Source organism: Stegodyphus dumicola, chromosome 2 (genome assembly GCF_044657685.1).
Source record: "Stegodyphus dumicola isolate Sdum_Otavi_A_Nest chromosome 2, ASM4465768v1".
NCBI classification, from domain to species: domain Eukaryota; kingdom Metazoa; phylum Arthropoda; class Arachnida; order Araneae; family Eresidae; genus Stegodyphus; species Stegodyphus dumicola.
The window spans coordinates 146,373,581-146,396,962 of record NC_140769.1 but is presented as its reverse complement, the minus strand read 5'-3'; the positions used below and the strand labels follow the sequence as shown (position 1 = coordinate 146,396,962).

Genomic DNA, 23,382 nt, shown 5'->3' with positions numbered 1-23,382 from the left:
TATTTCAAAGTTATTTCTCATGAATTAATTTTGCTCTTTATGATTCTTGATATTTTCAAAGAGAAAATTCCACACTTTAAATAAAAAAATACACGAGAAGATACTTTATGCAAAATTTGGCGTAAACGGTTTTCTTAATTTTGCTTTGAAAATATTCCAGGGTAATCATTTTCATTACTGGAAGAAATATGAAAAACAGATTTACTACATTGTGTCAACAGCCAATATTTCCTTATTCTTTTGAAAACGTGAAAGATTACTCTTTCTAAAATAAATCAGAAAATATATTATGTGCAAATAGAATATTCGTTGAAAATGAAATAGACTTCAACTTTTGGATATAACGATGGTTTTAGACGAAATTTCTGCCTATGAAAAGAAATTGATGTATAATTAATTCTTCATGAACATTTAAAACTGTTCTCAAAATTCTTTTGATGATTGCATGTATAAGTCACGGATTTTTTTCTCTGCTAACATAAACAAAAGCCAATTTTACAAAGAAAAATTCTCGTTAAAGATATACCTTCTTTGCCTGATAGTCCAATGTAATATTTGTTAAAGTTAAATGATTAAACGCAACCAATGTATCTCGGATTTTGATTTTTATATTATAATAACAAAATTATCGAAAAAAGCAGATTTAAATCTCTGTTATTGTTATGTAAAGCTTTATTATTGCTGTAAGTTCATCTCAAAATCTAATTGTATTGAATCTCATTTTAATCATCTAATGGTAATAAATATTATTTCATTAAATTAGTCATTACCATTATTTTATTAATGAAAATATGTTATTAAAAATTGCATTCCAGCCTGCAGACTTACAAATCTAGTTCGTATTTACTATATTTTGTTAAATTTTGTTCTCGCTTTCTAATTTCTAATACGAAAATACGCGAATATAAATGAAGAGTGAAAACAAATTTAAAAATTCACAAATTATTAACGAGATTGATTAGAAATAGTGAGTGAAATATAAACATTGCATACATTTTGTTCTAAATAAAGTGTGCACTGGATATGCATCCAGTACTGCATATTTATTTAGAACTTCATTTAAATGAAAGCAAAATAATCATCGAAAAAATTGCAAATCTAGCAACCCCTCTACTATGGGACGTAAGCGTCTGACAAACATGTAAATTTTACTTCATCCATGGAGGGGAACTAACGACTTTTCTCATTAGGAAAATGTCAAAAAGGGGGCAAAATTGTTTCGGATCGCGCCGGTCTGAAGGTTATATTATGAGAATTTCGGCCCGGTTTTAGAAGGTTAAAGCCACCAATAAAAATTTGCTTAGCAATATGCTTTATGCATGCGTATTTGATTTTTTACCCCCCATAAGAAAGCATGTGGAGAATCTCGATTCTTAATTTCACTTCAGTACCAAATAAAATACCTAATTATTGAAGAAACAATTATTTTAGCATAAATTTGTGCGATCAATAATTTGGCTCCATAGTTGAATATCTCCTTTTTCGATTGATGGATTTTGTAAAGAAATGTGGAGAAGTGGTAATAAGTGAAGATGATATAACAGAAGTTTTTCATTGTGATGGCAATGTTCCAATCATCAGTCAATTAGCGAACGATTAAATCTGTAGTATGATTCTAGATTTAGAAAATACTGTTACTGATAATGAAGAAAGTAACGAGAGGATATTGAAAACAAAAAAATTTCGATTGACAAGTTAGTCAGAATTCTTGATGCAGCAACTACAGGACTTGAACAGTGGAACCTTGTAACTGAACAAGAAATTATGTCTGTCTACAGAATTTGAAGAGAAAGTATCACAAAAAAATGAAGCGGTTTAAACAATTTACATTCAAAGAAATGTTTATTAATAAAGTAAATAAATATTAAGGTTTTTTTTGGGGGGTAAATTTTGATACCCTTTAGATCATAGATGCTTCATTATTTAACAAATCACGATTTCATGTTTTTAATTTTATAATTTCTGCATGCCATCTCACTAGGTTTAAACTGATGATCTAATATCTGTAAAAAATCCCAAATCCGGATATCAGATTTTGTAGTGTATTTAATCAATAGCTGTATTTTTTCCAAATTCAGTTTAATTCCTTATAACTAAAACTATCTGATAATGAGGATTTTGAAATTGTAGGACCATTTCTTACACACAGACATTATTAGATTTGATTTAAAAAAAAAAAAAAAAAAAAAAAACTTTGAAATATTAACAGCTTAATAAATATTTTATTCAGGCATTTCAACACAAGAGATTTTAATGTTATTTACTATGGAAATATGTATATAATTTACTTTAAAAAACATATAAATCGTTTAATTAGACATAGTAACTTTTTTTAATTTAAAAAATAGCATAAGACATACACATTATTTATCTTATTGGTTAATAACATTCTAATTCTCCATAAGGGTCATTCAATTTGGAAATTTTACATAAAAATAATGACAAATATTTAATCACTTCCGCTGCAATGTAAGAACTGATTTGCAGGATTAAAAAAGACACCAAAGGAAGTTTAAAAACTTAATTTTTTAACAATAACTGTTATAATAAATGAAATCATTCTATATATTTTGAAAAATTTAATTTCATTTTCTGCTTCCACTGATGAAGACAGACATGACAATGAAGCATAGATTTTCAAGAGAAGATAACATCAAAAATCAAAGAGAAATGCAATTAAACTTAGTAAACTGAAAAGAAGCATCTAACTCCCATCTACGGAGAAAAAAGGAAAGCGAAAATGAAGTGCATTTCATTGCAATGCGATAAATATGACAACTTGTTTAATGTTAAGTAACTAAATGTTAAATGCAATAGAACATAAATAATTTTATCTAAGCTGCTGGGAATTCATCCCATCTAAAACAAACATGAACCAGTTTTCCTTAGAAAGTTTTCCAAAAAGCCATTCTTCCCAAGGCAAATAGTCCTCTAGTGCTTTTTTACAAAATTAACTAATCACATAACCCACGATATACAATTTTAGCATAAAATGGATTTTTAGATGTCTTCTGAAAAATATAGAATAATGTTTGAACATATAATTTTTATTAGCTGTTAGAGATATTAGCACATTTATTTCCCTTCTGACTTTAAAAAAAAAAAAAAAAAAGGTTACAATATATAAAGCTTCTTTTGTCTGATACAATAATAGTAATTACTGTATCAACTTTACCACATTTTTGTAACATTTGTAAGCCAGGTGAGTGCTTAAACAAACAGTGATAACAAATATATTAATTATATTATATATACTAGCACAAGCAATCAAATTATAATTTTCACTTTTTAAGTTCTTCATATCTTACACATCAATAACATATTCACAGTAAATTCTTTTTTCACACATTTTAAACCCAAATTTCTGAAAATATTGCTTTATTTTAACAAAGGTATCACTAGATTACTATTCTTTAATTACATATGTATCAATTGAAATTTTCCAAGGTCTTGAAAACTGCTACCGCAGTACATACTATACAGGACATTAAATTTAATGGAGAAAAAAAAAGGTTTCGAAAACTTTCAGATTTTATATTACGCCCGGGGAGCATTTTTTTTTTTTACACATATATACGTTTCGAAAACATTTGGGCTAAAAATGTTTAAAAATAGCATTTTTTAAGAATTTTGAGTCTTGTGCACTGTAGATAGAAATATTTAATTCTGTACAATGTGTTAACAATGCTCGGTTTGAAATCCTTGAGTTTCTTAATAGAAAATTTGATAAAATTTTAAAAATATGAAATAGATAATGAAACAATTTCAAAATTTAAGATTTGGGCTTACAGGTACCCATATTCAGATACAGGACTATGTTATTCAAAATTTGATTGCTCTAGGTATCATTTTTTCACATTGCAAAAAACATGCATACATTCATGCAGATTTTTTATTATTTAATTTATTTAATTACAATGCAGGGTGGTAAAATTTGGTAGCAGCAATCTGAAAAGTGGTACAGCTGTTTATAGTGATTCAACGTAAAATGCCGGTTTTAACACTAATATAACCCTTCTGGGCCAACACCTCTTCGGGCTAATAATAAAAATGAATCAGGAAAAATTACATGAAACAAGCTAAAGAAATAATGTAGAGTAAAAAATACATAATTATACAACGATATAAACATACAATGTATAGAGTAAAAAAATGATTAAAAGAAAATGCAGAACAGCAGATCAAAAACACATTTAACTTTATTTAACAAATATTAATCACTTTGTCACTAATAAATTAGAAAAAAAATCACCGAAAAAAACATAGAATAAATAAAGAAGGTATTAAAAGAGCCATTCAGTAAGTTTTGAAGATACATAAGTGCCGGAGGGGAGAAAAGAAAGCACTTCCCAAACTTTTAAAACATTTTTACCTTAAAATACAACTATACACAAACATTTTACTACATGAGCATGTTAATCAAGATATGCATGACGAGCACACTGGATTTACATCAATTAGTACCATTCTTTAAGCATTGCCCAGCAATTAGGATTAGCCTAGTCTGTTTGGTATTATTAACATTATATTTTAATTAGTTGATCAACTGATACTGATACTTGTCAATGGATGCCTATATGGAATTTAATAGCTTAATTCTTGCAACATCATATTTTTTTTTCTAATTTATTTTATAATTAAGCGTAAAGTACAATCTGTTAAAACAAATGTAAAAAATATATGTAGCTTGGCATCATTTACTAATGTAACTAGATAGAATAGCTTTATTTTAGTTACATCTAAAGAGCTGCCATTTACTAGTTTTGAATAGGATTCAAGTAACAATATTTACAATGCATTTTTCAGTCAGTCGTTTAATAATATAAATTACATTTAAGTATAACATTTCTAGCTGAGATATTTTCCGTTTATTAAAAGAGTGAAATTAAATATTTACAAATACAAAAGACAAAAATACATGTATTTTTCAAAGAAATGGAGTTATTACATACATGGGTTAGTATCAGTATTTTAACAGACATAACAAATTTCTTGAAGAAATGTCCCTATATTTATATATATATATGTGTGTGTGTAAGCTTATCTGTTAATAACCCCTACATTTAAATATATTGTAAAAAAAATTGGATTTAAATTAATCATTTTTCTTCCAATGTGAAAAAATTCAGTTACAATTTTCAAAATTTTATTAAGTCTGATTTTTCTCATCAATTAATCCTTATTTTTCATATTTAGATTTTAAATATATATACATATGTATTGGGAGTACAAATAAGTCTCTGCCATTTGAAAAAAAACTAACACCACCAGTAAGTTATAGTTAAAATTGTCTGATGTTGAACCTTATATCATAAGGTTCAACTCAACGTTTGCCGGGAATCAAACCGCTGACCTCTGGAATATGCGCCCAGCGTGCAGACCACCACCACCATGAAGGCATGCCAAGAAGGCGGGAGAAATACCTTCAAGTCACTGGTGATGAAAAATGGATCCACTATGATAACACAAGGAGGGAATTATGGAGACCACTTGGCCATGCTTCAACATCGATAGCCAAGTTGAATATTATGGAAAAAAAACATGCTGTATATATGGTGAGATAAACTTAGTGTCATGTATTTATAAGTTGCTCAAACCACTATTGGGACTCTCTGCCGGACATAATTGATGATAATGAGCTGAGCATTTAAAGAAAAATGTATCCACTACTACTCCACATATAACAGACTTATTCTTCAGCACGATAACGCTCATCCACATGTTGCCGCATCGATCATCATGTGTTCCTACGCAGTATCCGTATGCTGCCAGCAAGATGGGAAAAAGTAGTGGCTAGTGATGGACAATACTTTGAATAAAACATAACATACCATTCTTTCACAATAAATGCCAAATTTTTCATAAAAAACGGTGGAGACTTATTTGTACTCCTGATATATATATATATTTATATATACATGCAATTTGAAACATTTCCATTTTTTCTTCACTGTAGTACCTTTGTTTAACAATCAAACTTTTAAATTACCACTATTACATATATTTGAAAGAGAAAAACAAAAATTGAATGTTAACAATATTATAAAAGAGATAATAAAACAAAAATACCTCTAACATAAGAAGATGTAAAAGTTACACAACTTATGACTAGAAAGTATTTTATATCAATAGGAGAATCTTGGGCATCTACATCTACACAACAACAAAAATTAGTATGATTCTATATACAACATATATACATCAAACATTTAGTAGAAACTCATCAATCTGACAACACTAAAAATGTATTATGATTATTAAATAATTTCTTTTAAGATATAATTTCAACATTAAAATATTAATGTGTATTTTAAAATATTTTATGTGTATAATATATTTAATATAAAGCTATACAATAAAAAACACAGAAGATTATAGCTTTTTAAAACATGAAAGTTTTAAAAGAAAAATGTGAACGCTAAAAAACTCCAGTTTTGAAGAGCACGAAAATGATGATAAAATCCTACAGCAAATTTATCTTTTCTCTATTTTAAAAATTTTTTGGTACTTTCTGATTATGTCTGTTTTGACAGTGCAAAAAAACAAAAGTTACACAACCAGTGGTCTGAAACTTAAATTGCATGAATTAAAAAACAGCTAATGGTTCCTTTTTTTTAAGGAGAATAAAAAAAAAAGTTACTAACAAAATAAAAAACATGTTAACTAAATTTTGCTTGCTAAATATTTATCAAAACATACATAAAACAATAACAACACAACGGAAAAAATTCAAATTTGTTTTCTGTCTGAAAGTTTGATACCTGCAAGATATTTTTGTTTGTTATACTTTGTAATTGATATATTGATAGTTAAACAGACAATAAATAATGACAACCTAGCCTCTTTCTCTTCTTTAATAAATTTTTCTTCAATACATAAATTAAAATACATATATTTGTATGTTAATAATTATAAATTTTGTATGTAAATATAAAATTTAGTTGTATAATGTCTGCACACTGGAAAAAAATTACTAGAGATTATCATCATCACGGATGCCCATCAGTCAACCGGGTTCTTTTATTTTGTTAATTTTCAAGTCTGAAAAAAAGCTGTTCATGTATAATGTGTATTCCCAAACAAAAAGATTATTCTTAATGTAAAAAAACGTAACTGAAAACATTTATTTTCTGACAATTGCGAATAAGAGTTAATCAAATCTTTGAATATGATTTTTATCACATTATAAATTAACTAGCTTCATTTATACATACATTTTCTAGTGCAATATTTACATTCCTTTTTTTGATTATGATGAAAATAATATAAATTAATACTTCAAATAACTAAAAGTCTCGAAATCGTTTCAACAAGGAAAAAAAGATTGCCAGGTACATGAAGTGCAACAATGCAAAAAAGAAGTGTTTCATTGCCAATCCTTTTTGTTTTTTAAATTTTATTGATTGAATGCTAAAATACGGACTTCTAGCACGCTGCTATCTAATAATAGCATAAATGTTGATCTGACATTGATCTAATGATGATATGAATGTTGGTGACTTTTTGTTGGGGGGTGTAAATAATCAGAAAGTACCAATTTTACTCTTATTAAATAAAATAAACTGTACCTTTAATTAATATAAAAGTTGCCTTATTTAATAAAATAACAGTAAAAATTTATATCACAAACTAACAAACAAATGATATGCATTTCTGAATAAGCATATATTAGGAAATTATGCAAAATTTACAAAGCAATTTAACATTTTGAAATTTAATAAAAAAAAGTAGTATACATTATCTTTTTTCTACACACACTCAATACTACATGGGATTTTGATTAATGAATAAAACAATTTTCTCAAAATATATAAATTTGATTATAAATAAAACTTCATATTACACAATTATGAAAATGCATTAGATTCTGAACCCAACATCCAAGATTTATGATTTTAGTATATTAAATTTTAATCAATAAATTTATGTGAAAGAAAGAAACTGCTTTTGATATTTTACAAATGCATTAACATAACTGCCAACCTTGAAATATGAAAAATCGATCATTTCTAGGAGGTTTCTGCAGTGCAATATTCTGATATAAAACATATTTCTAAATTTTACATTCTTATACGCTTTATATAAGCAGAAGCTGTTTCATCGCTGTATGAAAAATGAAAAACTAAGTAAATAACAAAATGCCATTCGACAAGTAAAAAAAAGATTTGAATTTTCAGTTTGGCTAACTTCATCTTTGTACGCTTTCATATTGTGAAAGTCCCGACTGGGGACTTAAAACTTTTATTTACCAAAGTATGAAAATAAAATTAATAATTAATGTACATATTATTATGTGGATACACTTTATAATATGCATTTACATAAAGCAAAATTAAACATAGCTATTTACTGATTAAACATTGGTTGAATCTTCATAAAAAGTCCTCCAAATGTCTACAGTAGTTTTAGACAATTCAGATAAAATAAAATTTAATAAGAAACATTTTGCTGAATGGAACTAGCACATTTTAAGTTTCATTCATTACATACATTTTATTTACTGCTGGAAAACAATTTCCTTACAAAAGCTAAAAATTAAAAACCGGGAGTTTTTGCAATTGACCAGGAAATGTGACGAAAATTATCCGGTCTTCCAGTGAACTGGGACAGTTGGCAATTATGCATTAGCATTTTCATTTTGCAATGTTTGGAGCAATCAGCCAATTCAATTCAATTATGCAACACAATGTTACACATTTTACACGAAATTTTATAAAATAAGGATGACATGGTTCGTTGTGTTAAAATAGGCAATTTGACATTACAGCGACCTTCCCATCATTTACGATAGCATGATCCCATATAGAGAATTAGGTAATTTTAGCAAATTAGAGGATTCCAATCTTTTTTGGCAATAGTCATTACCATGGTTATATTTCTTGACTTGGGGGCAAAATGGCCTTGAGGGTTCTATTCTAAAGTAACAGTAACCCTGCCTGGTAATATTTGTTCAAAGCCAAGCAAATCTTTCATCTTCAGACTTTTTTCTAAGAAATTTATACAATACCTCAGAGCAAAAGCTCTTACTATATACACAAAATATCAAGATTCTTTTATCACATTTTGTTTTGGAATTACTTTAATACTGTCAAATATTATGAATTACAAAAATTGTATAAATTATGAAAAAAATAATTTATTATTTTTTAAATAATAATTTATTATTCAAAAAAATAATTTATTTTCTTTTAAAATATGTAAACAGATAACTGGCTTCAGTGCTTTTCTACTGGCAACATACAATATTCTTTTACATTAATATGGGAAGCAGAACAGTCATGTTGGAAGTTTATTAATATCTTACATTATATTAACAAATTTCCTGCATGATTGAGAATTACAAGAATTTTAGATCTGTAGCATAGGCAATCTGATGCATAACTCAATTGAATATATGTATCAACTACTTTAAAATACATCATGAATGGCAAACAATACATATTTTAAACATTTCAGTATGTGTAATGCAGTATATATATGCTTGAATATGAAATTTGAGATGGAAAGATTATATGGCTACAATATACAGAAAATTATTAAAATAAACAGCTTAAAGTTTTTACAGCTATATAGTTAGAAAGAGCGAAAATATCTTGGTAGAAGTCACCAAAAGACACACAAAACAATGATTACCAGACAAACCATATTTCACATCTTGCTGCCTTTCCAAGAGAATGCTATGAATGGGAAAAATAACTTTCCCGTAAAACAACTTATTTGATGTTAATAATACACTTTCACATATCATATTTTTTATATTTTAAAAAACAGTAACATTACCGCTTATTTTAAATTTCTTCATAAACTTCAACAATTTTGATATTTTTAAAATATGCATTTTGTATTTAATTGACATTTTTTAAAAAACGGTTATTTGATAATGTTAATTTTTAAATAACTTATGATAAAACTCCACAAATTATGAATCTTATAGCCAAATAATCAATGATCGAAGTAACATGAAACATGGTTACAGCTAAAATCCATATCTTATCCAACTAATTTAATATAAATACGTACAACCACAAATATAAATACTTTCATACCATTTTAATTAGGAAAAGGCAAAAGTTTGTTTATGTATTGTTTGTTATGTTTTTAATGCAAAAGTTCAGATATGAAATGTTCACAGCATTTCTGGAAATTATTTAATTAGAGCCGAATCCCTAATTTGAATACTTGGACAGTATCCCTCACTGTAAGACAATATGCCCAATGTAAAATTTAAAACTAGGCAAAACAGCAACCTTACTTCAGTGTAGATATTTTTAGGAATTTTTTTTTCAGGAAAACTAAAATTCTACAGATATTTTTCTTTGTTTTGTTTGTTTTTGATTAAGAGTGACCTGTGTCTGATTCTTTCAGTATGTATAGAGTTATTGAAATGTAATATAACATATTAAAAAAGCTCTAAATTATGTTTTTTTGGCTTTATTTTAAATTGTTGACTAAATCAAAAGCAAGATGTTTGGCAACATTTCTGCAGGAGCTTGGCAAATTGTATAATGTATTTTAAACTTACTTAGTTTTATTCTTATAACTTACTTATTTACATCATTTAACAAAAATATTTTATAGTATTTTGATTATATTAATGGAATTGCTGATCATACTAAGTAATGTATTTTCCATGTTTTTTTATATAAAAGGTTTAAATAATTCAATAGCAATATCTGAAAGATAACATTAACTGTGATCACATTAAGCAGTATCTACTGTGCAACAATTTTAAAAATTTTGTTTTAATATTGACATTACCTTATAAGTATACTATGCAAAAAAAAAGGGGAACTGTTCTATATATCCCATTCTATTGGGCCAATTGGCGAAATTCAAATTGCGTTTTTCATGTCTCGAAAGAGTGAGGATATATATTATATTTATATATAGCATTGTTCAAACATACATATTTTGATGCAAAATCAGGCTTTTTCTGAAATCAAATGCTAAGTTTTTTCCATATTTCAATTCTACAACTCAAATTACGCCTAGATATTAAATTTTGTAATTTTTGGTGAGAAATTTAAAAATTAATCTTGGCGCGTTTTTTTTCAGTTTGCACCAAGAATAATTCATTTTGCAAACTTCTTAATTTATAGCAACATATTTTCCTTTAATTTTTTTCGTTGTACATGGGGGGGGGGTCGTCGTCACATCTTAAGAAATTTTTAATAAAAAATTATAATTTTTTGCAGCTATAATTAGAAATACATTTACTTTAAGATAACGGCAAAAATTTTATTGATTATAATAAAAAAAATTTCAAAAAATTTATAAAAAATAATTTAAAATATAAATTTTAAAAATAAATTATAAAAAATGTACAAATTATATTTGGATTAAGCCTAAATTTCAAATTCTACAAGAAGGAATCAAGTTTAATAAAAAAAGAGAGATTAATAAATTGAGGAGCTAAAATTTTTAAATACTCGTGCGATTTTTACAAAACTTGGCAGTTTGACATAATTTGATTTGTAGATTCGAAATATGGAATAAAACTGGTATGTCATTTCACACATACACACACACAAGGAAAAAAAAAACAGATTTTTGCGGCAAAATACCTATATTAGAACAACACTACATATAAATTTAATACATAGCCTAAGACATGAAAAACGCAAGTTGAATTTCGTCAACTGGCCCAGTAGAATGAGAGATTATAGAACTATCTCATTCTTTTTTTTTTTTTTGCAGTGTACGTAAGTGCTACTTCACAGAGTTTAAAAAATTAGCATTGCGAACCATTACTAAAATATTTCCCCAATTCGTAATAAGAGGGGGCTAGGACATCCAAGATTTTGTATTACAGCTGCATTGGAGTTTTTTTGAAATACAGTGTGAACAATATAGCAAAAATAAGCATAATGACTGAAGTAGAGTAATTATTTATAACAGAACAATTAGGATTTAGTAGAATTTACTGCATATCGACATCTGTGCCATTATTGTAAAAAGGCATATTAACATTTTCAAAATTTTAAGAAAAGTATTTCATGACATACATTTTATGTGATCCTGCCACATTAAAGAATGTTTCAGATAAAATAAATCTAAAAATCAGTTGCAATGCAATCCTTCAGATTAAAATTCAACACTTGAAAACTGTAAAACTGATACTTTTCCGGTATGAAATATGGAAGTACACTGAAACTGAATATTGCTTTTGCAATGAAAAATATTTATAATCATTTCTGATCCATACAGATTAATGATGATGTCCATATAATCAATGATCGAACATATATAAACATAAGCTATAGCTGCCAATTTTGAAATCCTAAATATTGAAAGAAACTGGGAAGTTTTTACGCTGCACAACGACATCATTTAAAAGGAACTCCAAACTGACTTTATAATGCATGATTGAGCTTATTAAATTATTTGTAATACAGATCTGAAGTATAACATATTTGCATTTAATTTGATTTATAAATTTTATGTCTTTGGCTGATATCATTTTCTAATTTCCTAACACTTTTTACTGAGAAAATTCTGAGTACTGAAGGAAAACTTTAATTTTTCATCAAAGTACGTTTAAATATGATGAAAATAAAAGTAATTAACATACATAGCACTTGTGGGGATAAATTTGGTAATGTACCATATAGTGAAGTAAAATAAAATTAAATGCAAATATTAACTGATTACGCATTACCTCAATCTTCGTATAAAAACCTATAAAAAATATGTACAACAGATTAAGACAACTAAGATCAAACAAAATTTAATACAATCAATGAAATGTAACAAAATATAATCCAGATCGAATAAACCTTAATAATATTCTAAAAATCATTAGAAGTGGGAGAATGGAATCCGCCTAGTTGGTTTAACATGGAAGGTTCATCAATTGAATAAATTTTATTTATCACTCGAAATTTTCCTTAGTAACTCATGGTAGTTGAAAGGGGGGGGGGAAAGGAGTTAAAAAACCATCTTATAATTAGCAGAAAAATATCATTAGCAATTTACCTTGAAAATTATAATCTTTTAATTTAGAGAAAAGCTTGCATAAATTAAATTAGTATTTAAAATAGAAAGAACATATTTAAATAACGAAAGAATAAACATCATTAGAATTATAAATGGCACTAAAAAACAATAGTTGTAAGAGAATCATAATGATATCATAAGTTCAAACTTGTATTGTACCATGTTTATACATTTCAGAAAATGTACAATTAAATTAAGTACTGTTCTAGTTAAAAATAACTCCCAAACAGTACCAATATAAATACCAGCAAAATACAACACAGAAAGACGAATACTTTCTTGTGAAAGCGGCTATCTCAGCCAGGCACCAAAATCAGATTAGTCATCAGACTTGCCAGATTTAACTCTCGGATTTTTTAACCTGCAACAGATTCGATTATGATGTTGATCGCGTAATTAACATCATTTCAGTATTTGTTTTCCATAATTCATTCTACCAAAAACTATAAAAAACACAAATTTATATAATTTTCTCTACATATATTAAACAACTTGTATTACATAGATATTGGACGAATTGCTGATTTATCATTTACCATGGTCAATTTTGTTTCGTTTATTCGTATTGAATTTAAAAATGCAGGGTGAAAAGCTACAAGAAACTATATAAATTAATAAAGAAAAAGGTCTCTGTGGTGAAAACTTGTTTCATGGGTTCAGTATTCTTTCTTTCTTTTTTTGCTTTATATAAGAACTAACTTTCATCATATTGTGCAACAGACAGTTAAAATATGATTAAGAATGCATTCATTTTAACTACTTGAGAATAATACGTTGCTTGTTTCTGAAATAAAAATAATAAAAAAAAAAAAAAAAAAAAAAACACTTAAAAGGTAAAATATAAATAAATTGTCCAAATCAATGAGCATTTGTCAATGAAATGTCATACACAAAATTTTGCCAAAATATTGGATTTTTGGAAGAATATGCAGAGAAATGAACAAATATATCTTCAAAAGTTGAAGATAGATGCTGATTCCTTTCAATTCTGGTATGGATTTCTAAGAATTTTTACCAATTCTTTCTAAAAAGCCTATATGGCCATTCATAGTGTTTTTATTAAATAGGGCACAACTGCACTGCTCACATTAAGGCAAAAATAAAGTTCATGAGTTTGAATCAGGCAATTTTGCTGGGGTGGAAAGTCAAGCTGGTTGTAAACATTTAAAGTTTGTAATTTGAGGATAAAAGCACTGCAGCAATTGAGTAAGAGCATTAATCTTGGATTCACTTATAGTATTATATAAATTCTTTCATCTTGGGCAAAAAATATTTTAGTGAACTGAGAGAATTCAAAAGGTTGTCATGTGATGTTATCAGGCGAATTATAATTTTGGGCCACCGTGGTAAACATGAGGAATTGAAAATTAGTGCAAATACACTTGATAATAATAAAATGAGATAGTAAAACTGAAATAAAATAATAATTGTAAGATCAGTAGAGTCCTTAACCTGCTCTATCAGGCACATAAGAGGTGCCAAAACTTTCAATCGAGATGATAAAACAACATGTAAATGAAAGAAGTAAATTATGTTCAGATTGCTAACATGCTCATCAAAGCTAGGAACTAGAAAAGATCACTTTTCACCATTTCACACTGAATCATATATACACTTTTGTAGATTCAACATCTGGAGCACATGCACAGAAAATTGAACTTCTGCGTTGTGGCTGAATGGTGAAACAATTTTCAACATTTCACACTGAATCATAAATACAACTTTGTCGACTCAACATATGGCACATACACACAGAAAATGGAAGGATTCTGCATAGTGGTTGAATGGTGAAACAAAAGACAAAGCTGAAAAGATCCTGAACACTGGATTCATATTTAGAACTTACATGGGGCACCTGTTTGTTGATGACTTTTGGTAATATTTAATGACAAGAAAAAAAAAAAAAATGTTCTTCAAAATAGCAATGGAAATCAATTAATCTCTACATATAATAAAAGAGTCTGTGTGTCTTTTGTCCGTGCTGCGAGTAAGCTAATAAACCCAGCCTTATGAAATTTGGTATGCAGGTGCATCTAGACAACAGTGCACCTTGAAGTGATTTTTTTCAAAACTTGTATCAGATTCTTTTTTTATTTTATCTGATTTTATCGCATCATTTTGATTAGTTCCATTCATTTAGAAATGTGGTTTTGGCAACAGTTTTTTATTCAATTGTATACTGCACTGCTGACTGTTGAAAATCAGCACTGTTGCCACTTGGAAAAATGAAGGCGATAATTCTGTGCAGTTTTAGATTTAATGTTTCTCTTGGATACTGGACGTTTGTTGAGAGATGACAACAGGTAGTTGGTTAATTTATTTATTAGGATAATTAATATTTGTATTAAGGGATATTGCTTATTTCATTGTAATTTTGTTATACGTTATACATTAAGAAAAAAATTTTTTTTGTTTTGTTTTTTAATGAAGTTGTTTTGCAGAATAAAATTCTGCGCTGATTTTAAATTTAACGTTTGATGTTCCCTTCAAGCACTTTTATGGTACATTTAAAAGCCAGACGATGGCTGGCCACATAGCTGCTAGTTTAATATAAATATAACCAGAAACATATACAGTCAAAAGTCGTTAATCTGGACTCGTCGGGACTTCGGCGATTCTGGATTATCGATCATCAGTTTAAATCTGGTAAGATGGCATGCAGAAATTATAAAATTAAAAATATGAAACCGTAATTTATAAAATAAAGAACAATTAAGATCTAAAGGGTATCAAAATTTACAAAAAAAAAAAAAAAAAAAAAAAAGCTTAATATTTATTTGTTTACTTTATTAAACATTTCTTTTAATGTAAGTTGTTTAAGTTGATTCGTTTTTTATGTGATAATACATTCTCTTTAATTCTATAAACAGATATAATTTCTTGTTCAGTTACAAAGTTCTGCTGTTCAAGTCCTATAATTGCTGTGTCTACCGACTAATTTGTCAATCGAAATTTTTTCGTTTTCAATAACCTCTGTCACTTTCTTCGCTATCGGAAGCGAATTATAATGACGAGGAATTTGATTTAAATCATATCAAAGACAGAGTACATCGAGATGAAATACTGCATTTAGTAAGGAATTATAAGCCAAATAAAATAAAAACATCTGCCCTGAAGATAAGGATAGTGCTGACAGATCAACTTCCAATTCATTGCGCGCCGCGGCGTTAAAGATAAACAAAGGATATGCCTTTACCTATTTTTTGTATAATGAACTTCGAAACATACTTTCGCTTTGTAGATCCTTTACATATTAATAAATATATATCAGAAATTCTATTTGACATAATCGAAAGTTCAAGCTTACTTTTATAAAATTGCTCTAACAGTCTGCAAAAAATAATAAGCCGGATCCAATTCGAAGATTAAGGAACAACGCAATCTGCAACATTAACTAAAATAAATAATTAGATAATTTTAGCTTAGCTTATACTATCCGTTATACATTAAATGTGCACTCGTAAACGTATTTTGCGCACGCACACAAGCATATTCGCAGCCGTAAAGGTCTTACACGCGTCATCGCGACGCATGCGCAGAAAATTTGTAGCTTTGAAGTCCGGATTATGGGTGTCCGAATTAACGACTTTTGACTGTATATAGGTACTTTCACAGCATTTTAATTATGAAAAGGTAAAAATTTGTTTACAAACCACGCATAACATTTCTGGAAATTATTTGGCCATGCCGAACCCTTAATCTTAATACTTGGAGGGCACCATGCCAACGGAAAATAGGCAAAAAAAAGCATTGCTATTTTTAAATCTATTTTGATCTTATTTGCGGATTTTAAACAAATTTGATTTATATAGGATGAGAGAAAATATTTGTTTCTATAACAACAGGAATTGCAGAGTTATGGCAAAGTTAAATGTTAGCCCTCCCACACTCATAAATGTTTTTCATTTTCTTTAAGGTTACTATAGTGTTTTCTAATTTTCATCAAATTAATTAAAAATTTTGCCAAATTGACTGCTTTAACAAGGAAGTATGGCTTCTTCTTTATTACCTCCATGGAGAAGTTCCGCAAGTGCATAATATGTGAATACATATCGGCTTTCATGTGAAACCCATCAGAATTTCATGAATATCTTCCTCTATCTTCAATGAAAGATTCAGCTTCACATCTTTATACAAAGAGATGTTAATTACAATGACTTTAGAAACACTACTAAAAAATATGGGTACTTTTCCATTTTGCCGGCACAAACAATAAAGTCACCAATAATGGTACAACTAATGCCAAACGGAATATCTTCACTGGTAACCTTTTACGCTTCATTTTCAAAACAAGTCGCAGCCATTTCTTATCAGATTGATTGTTTCTTTCAATACTGGCATACAATTACATAGAATTTTTACAAAAGACAGTTAAATTTTATGCCCTAAAACCATTTGCTTTAATTAAGTCCATTAGGATGCAATCACACCGCTCACCCGAAAATATAGGAAAGGCAAAATTACGGGTTAAATTCATCAATTCTAATGAGAATGCACTAGTGAAGTAAAGCACTGCAGTTTTACATAATTTTTGAGTAAGCTATTCATACGAATTGAAATAATTCTTGCATTTAAACTTGTATTCCAAATTAAGATTTAACTTGAAATTAATGTAGATAATTACTGTGAGAATTATATTTTTGTAGTGTAGTTTACATGAGATGAGATCACTTTGGGTCACGTGATACGAACCGGCGAATCAGGATGTTGAACTATGAAAGCATAGTAAATTCTTAAATTAATGTCTTTTTACAAAATTTTAAATCATATTAATATGTTTATGCATTCAAAATAAAAAATTCTTAGAACTAAAATTTTTTATGTGTATACTGTATGCTGTCACCAACAAAGTCTGCTTGGCGAGATTTGTGCCATAGAAACAGAAATGTACCAAAATATAGTATAAAAAAACAAAAACATAACAATCAAATAAAAATTACAGTAAACTTCCTAAATTTTAAGTCTGGCATTCATTTGGCAATATTTAGCTTATTTTTTAAGATTAATAATTTCACAGAAAAAATAAAAAGAATTTTATAAAAAAACAATGTTACAGACTTTATTCTGTGTTGTGTCATCAAAAAGAAATATTAAATGAGGAAATACTAACTGGCATTATGCAAACAGACATATCATACATTAACCATATGACAAGTTTGGAACATAAAAGGTCCATTTATGTAACATAAGCATTTGATCTCTATTCCGCATATAATGTTAGTGAGTAATAGTTCCTTTAACTATGCAAACTAACTAAAAAGCATTAACTGGCTGATCTTAGAACATGGTAACAGGTGATTTAGTGATTGCTTTTACAATGATAAAGTATATATTTTTAACCAGTTTTTATTAACTTAATAAAATGTTTCATAATCTAAATTTTATTTATTTTTCACTCATTTTAATGTTTGTATTATGAATTTCATCTTGATAATTTTGAACAGCTTGAGTATAGGACCCCATTGGCGATTTTTTGGCTTGGAGACCAGAAATGTCGCCAAGCCACGGAAAAGCCGTTAAAATTGAAAACACAAGTTAGAAAGCACGTTTTAACCAAAAAAATTTTAGAATATATGTTTAAACAGCAAATTTGAAGGTACATAAGTAAGTAGGGGCATATTTTAAAATATATTGGCAAGTTAAATTGTAAATTTATTATATTTTATTGCATATTGTAAAAGCAGTTAAAATTGAAAATAGATGTTAGAATGCACATTTTAACAAGAAAAATTTTAAATACAAATTTAGAATATATATTTAAACAGTGAAACTGAAAATAAATAAATAAATGGAGGCATACTTTTAGCAGCCATATTAAAAATACAAATTACAAGTTGTAAAATTAAAAATAGGAGCTCAGAATAAATGTTTAAATTAAAAATATGAAAATAGGAGTTAAGAATGCATGTTTAAATTAAAAGTAAAGAAAAGTTTGAAAATACACAAGTACATGGAGGCATATTTTTTAAGCAGCAATATTGAAAATGCAAATTTTAAGTTATAAAACTGAAAACAAGAGTTCAGAATACATATTTAAATTAAAAATAAAAGAAATGCTGGAAATTTAGTAAAGTTTACAAAATCATGGTAAATTTACAAAGAAATCCTATGCTCTGCCCAATTTATGTCCCTTACAATTTCTAGAACTTTGTTGAATACATCAATATTTTCTCCTTCGAAGAAAATGACACTTTCCATAAAACATGCGGGAATGCGACAGGGTTGCTGAAGTGGAGTACTCTAGAATTTACTGGGTTACCAGAAAAACAACCATCCAAAAAGTGCGCCAAGCCAAAAATCGCCAATGGGGTCCTATACTCAAGCTGTACCGATAATTTAAGCAGAATTAAGCAGTATTTATTATTTTTTTATTCCAATTTTTTTTAATTTATTCAATTATTTTATATATAGATAAATATTTTATTCTTGCAAAGGGATATATGCACAATGAATATGTACAAATATGCATATAATGGATGTATGTACTTTTTTTTTAACAATTAGGCATTTTGGTACTTTTCCGTTTTGCCGGCGCAAGCGATAAAGTCGCCAATAATGGTACAACCCATGCCAAACGAAATATTCTCGCTGGTAACCTTTTACGCCTCATTTTCAAAACAAGTCGCAGCTTTTTCTTATCAGATTGATTGTTTCTTTCAATACTGGCATATCATTACATAGAATTTTTATCAGATAGTTTAGTTCAGTTTTATGTTTAAGGCAATTTTCGGTAATTAAGTTAATTAGGATGCAATCACAGCACTTACCCGAAGCCAAAAAATATAGAAAAGGTAAAGTCAAGGGTTAAATTCATCACTTCTAATGAGAATGCATTAGCGAAGTAAAGCACTGCAGTTTTACATAATTTCTGAGTAAGCTATTCGTACAAATTGAAATATTTCTTGCATTTAAACTTGTGTTCCAAATTAAGATTTAACTTGAAATTAATGTGGATAATTACTAAGAGCATTAGATTTTTGTAGAGTAGTTTACGTGAGATGAGATCGCTTGGGGTCACGTGATATGAACCGGCGAATCATGATGTTCAACAAAGAAAGCATAGTAAATTCTTAATGTCTTTTTACGAATTTGTTGTCTTTATTTATTGGCTTTTTATAAAATTTTAAGCGATATTAAAATGTTTATGCCTTCTTTTTTAAAAAGAATTCTTAGAACTAACATTTTTTTAATATTTTTTATGTGTATACTGTATGTTGTCGCCAATAAAGTCTGCTTGGCGAGATTTGCGCCGGCGAAACGGAAAAGTACCGGCATTTTTATATATGTTCTGAAAAATTCTGATATATTTCAACTAATTTAAGCATTTTTCAACATTTGATTGTGCATTTTTTATCTCTGTTTCAAAGGTAAAGCTTTTTTGTTCAGCAGTAACAGTACGAAAATGGCTCTAAATTTTCACCAAGTTACCATAAACCAAAGATTCAGCCATTAATCACATAAAAAATTTCCACAACACACATAACATCAACAAAAATCAGATCTAACAAGTTTCAAACTCAGTTTGTAAAAATAACAAATGCTATGCTAAAAATGATTATTCACACGGTAACAAACAGCATGGTGAAAGCCTCATTATACATTTTGAATGACCTTGGCAGCAGACTGAATAGTGAACACTAGAACAGAAAAATGAGCTTTAATTATTTCAGATGATTCTTCATCCTGGGGATATTGCTCCAAGTTCAAAAATTCATCTAACAGACCAGGAAAAATATCACCTGTAGATAAAAAACTTTCACTAGGAGACATAACAATATGCTTTTTGTATATATTTCGGGGTAAGCCGTTGGGATCCAGGAATGCTCTTTCCAAGAGAAGCAACTGATCGTTGATTCGCCGAACCGTCATGGGATCGGATAAATCTACAGATTCTTGCGCAGCATGAAATTTCATGGCAGCATCTGAAAAATTTTTTATGGCTTGCTCTAAATAATTCAAATCCAAACCATTCTGCTCCATACTAGGTTTCATCTTCGAATATAAACTGACATAGAAATCTTGGAGTACCTGTGCATAGTCAAATAAATTAAAAGGTAAAAATAGAGAATCCACCAAGTCCCGTAACAGTTCCCCCAAAACTTTTGTTACAGAAGCATGATATTTAAAAGATGGATCAATAAACCTTTTTACAAATTCAAAATTATCAAACTCAGTGTGATGTAAGGGATACGATGAACTGGACATAGTGGAATCATGGACATATGACACATCAATGGCTGGAATGCCTGCATGAACAAAAAAAGGAGCATAACTTCCCCTCATGTCCATCTCTCTGATTTTAGGACGTTTTAACTGCATTGCGTTTTTTATATAGCTGTCTAAAAGACTGGAATGATTGTTGGTGGGAGGTTTTATGATAAAATCATCATAATCTTCAACTGGAATGACCTGCGAGTATTTTGGATATAATAAATTAGATATATTTCTTTTGTTCGGAAAAGTTACAAGCCAAGCATCATACACTGTTTTCAAACCTTCTGCTCTTTCATTATCATTCGGATTTAAAACTTCTTTTGTAGCATTAAAAATAGCATTATATAGTAGTGGTGATGCTACAACTCGAATGGATGCATTCCCAGCAACCAAAATATCAGCATTTATATAAGCAACAGCTCTACCATGAAGAAGTTTCAAATTATCTTCCAGCCACTCGGTGGAGCCGATCATATTATGCTCTTCGGCACCCCAGCTACAGAACATTATTGTCCTCCTAGGTCTCCAACCTTCTTTTAACAAACGACCATACACCCTCGAAAGTTCCAATAATGCTGCCGTTCCACCAGCTGCATCGACTGCACCATACGCCCAGGCATCCCTGTGGCCGCCAATTAAAACATAACGATCAGGTTCAGTTTTCCCTCGAATTGTTCCTATAACATTATATACAGTTTTATTAATGAGCTGATTGTAAACCTGCATTTGTATACTCCAGTTTGGATCTTTAAATGATGGCCCAATTTTATAAGTGAAATTAAATCCTCCTTGCCATTCTTTTGGAGCTTCCTTACCATCCATCGAACTTAAAATCTTATATGCATCAGCATAACTAACAGGCTGCACAACTATTCTAGGAAGAAGAGCAGAATTCACAGACAAACGATTTGCACCACGGCGTGACGGATAACTCGGAGTTAATGGATCTCCGGCTCCGTTCCAAAGAACAGAATCTGTGCGAGCTGCGTTCGGTGGAAGCCACCATGTTTGTGGATAGGAATCGGATTTTAAAATTGGAGGGTTATAATTCTCAGGATCTGGGTATAAAATTAAACCTACTGCTTTCACCTGTTGAGCATTCCACACTATTTCATCAGCAGGCAATTTCCAATGCCTTGCTATCAAAATCTTCCCCTCTACTGATATACCTTGCTCTCTTAAATACTGAAAATCCGATGTCTGGCCATAATTGACATACAAAAGCTGTCCTGTTACATTTCCCTTTGAAGAATAAGCACTGAATGGAGGATTGAGTGATTTTTTCCGAACTGCCTCAAAGATCATAATGTTGTTAAGCTGCTTATCAATAATTCTTATGACATTAGACTTTTCTTTGTCTGGATAACTCAGGAGTACATCATATTCCGTTATTTCAGCAGTATCAATACCATGTTTGAGCCATTCGTTTTTAATATTCTTCGCAAAATGTCTGTCAGTTGAACTACCAGCAACATGTGGCTCTAGACTGTATGTTTTAATAAAATTCTCAATTTCTTCATTGCTTATCATTTGCGAAATTTTCTTACGAACATATGGATTTGCTTCTTGAACAGAATGTAAAGCCACTGCTAATGAAGGAACGCATTCACTGTGTTCCGAATGTGCGAAGTAACCAACAATTAAACCTAAAAGAGCACCTAGTAATCCAATTCCTATGCCACCCACAACAAGATTTCTATTCGAAACTACTCGTATATCTTCTGTAGTTCTTTGATATATTTCAACATCACCCGCTTCTTGATCACCCCATGTTACCTGTTCAGCTTCCATACCGTCTTCGTTACGATAGGGCCGATACTGTGCTGTCATTTTCATCCGGCTATATTCTTAAGAGAATAGTATCGATTTATACTGAGATAATAGACCATAACTAGAATTGATATATCCACAGATCTGATGACAGTATAACAAAGAAAACAACACTGGATGGAGTATTAGTACAAGAATACGCCTAATTTAAAAAATCGATCATTTGAAACTAATGTCAGAAATTTTACCACAAGAACACTCCGGTAAACAATCTTTTCCTATTGGTTAACACTATTGCCTCTGTCTTTTCCTTTCCTTTCTTTTTCTTTTAACTCATGAAAATAATACTACAAAGATATGTGTTAACGGAAAATAATTCTAAGCAGAAAACAATGTAAAAGC

The 23,382-nt window shown here is 29.0% G+C and overlaps 1 protein-coding gene across 1 annotated transcript; it reads right to left on the bottom strand.

Annotated features, from left to right (window-relative positions):
* Positions 1-4,181: 4,181 nt before the first annotated feature.
* On the bottom strand, positions 4,182-23,285 carry LOC118203160 (N-acetylated-alpha-linked acidic dipeptidase 2-like). The gene has a single exon (XM_085811203.1). It carries the CDS (start codon positions 23,044-23,046, stop codon positions 20,590-20,592), a length of 2,457 nt encoding a protein of 818 aa, XP_085667329.1. The 5' UTR covers positions 23,047-23,285; the 3' UTR covers positions 4,182-20,589.
* Between the last annotated feature and the right edge of the window lie 97 nt (positions 23,286-23,382).

Coding starts and splice junctions, on each gene's coding strand:
- LOC118203160 (XM_085811203.1), bottom strand. CDS start 23,046: ATGAAAATGACAGCACAGTATCGGCCCTATCGTAACGAAGACGGTATG.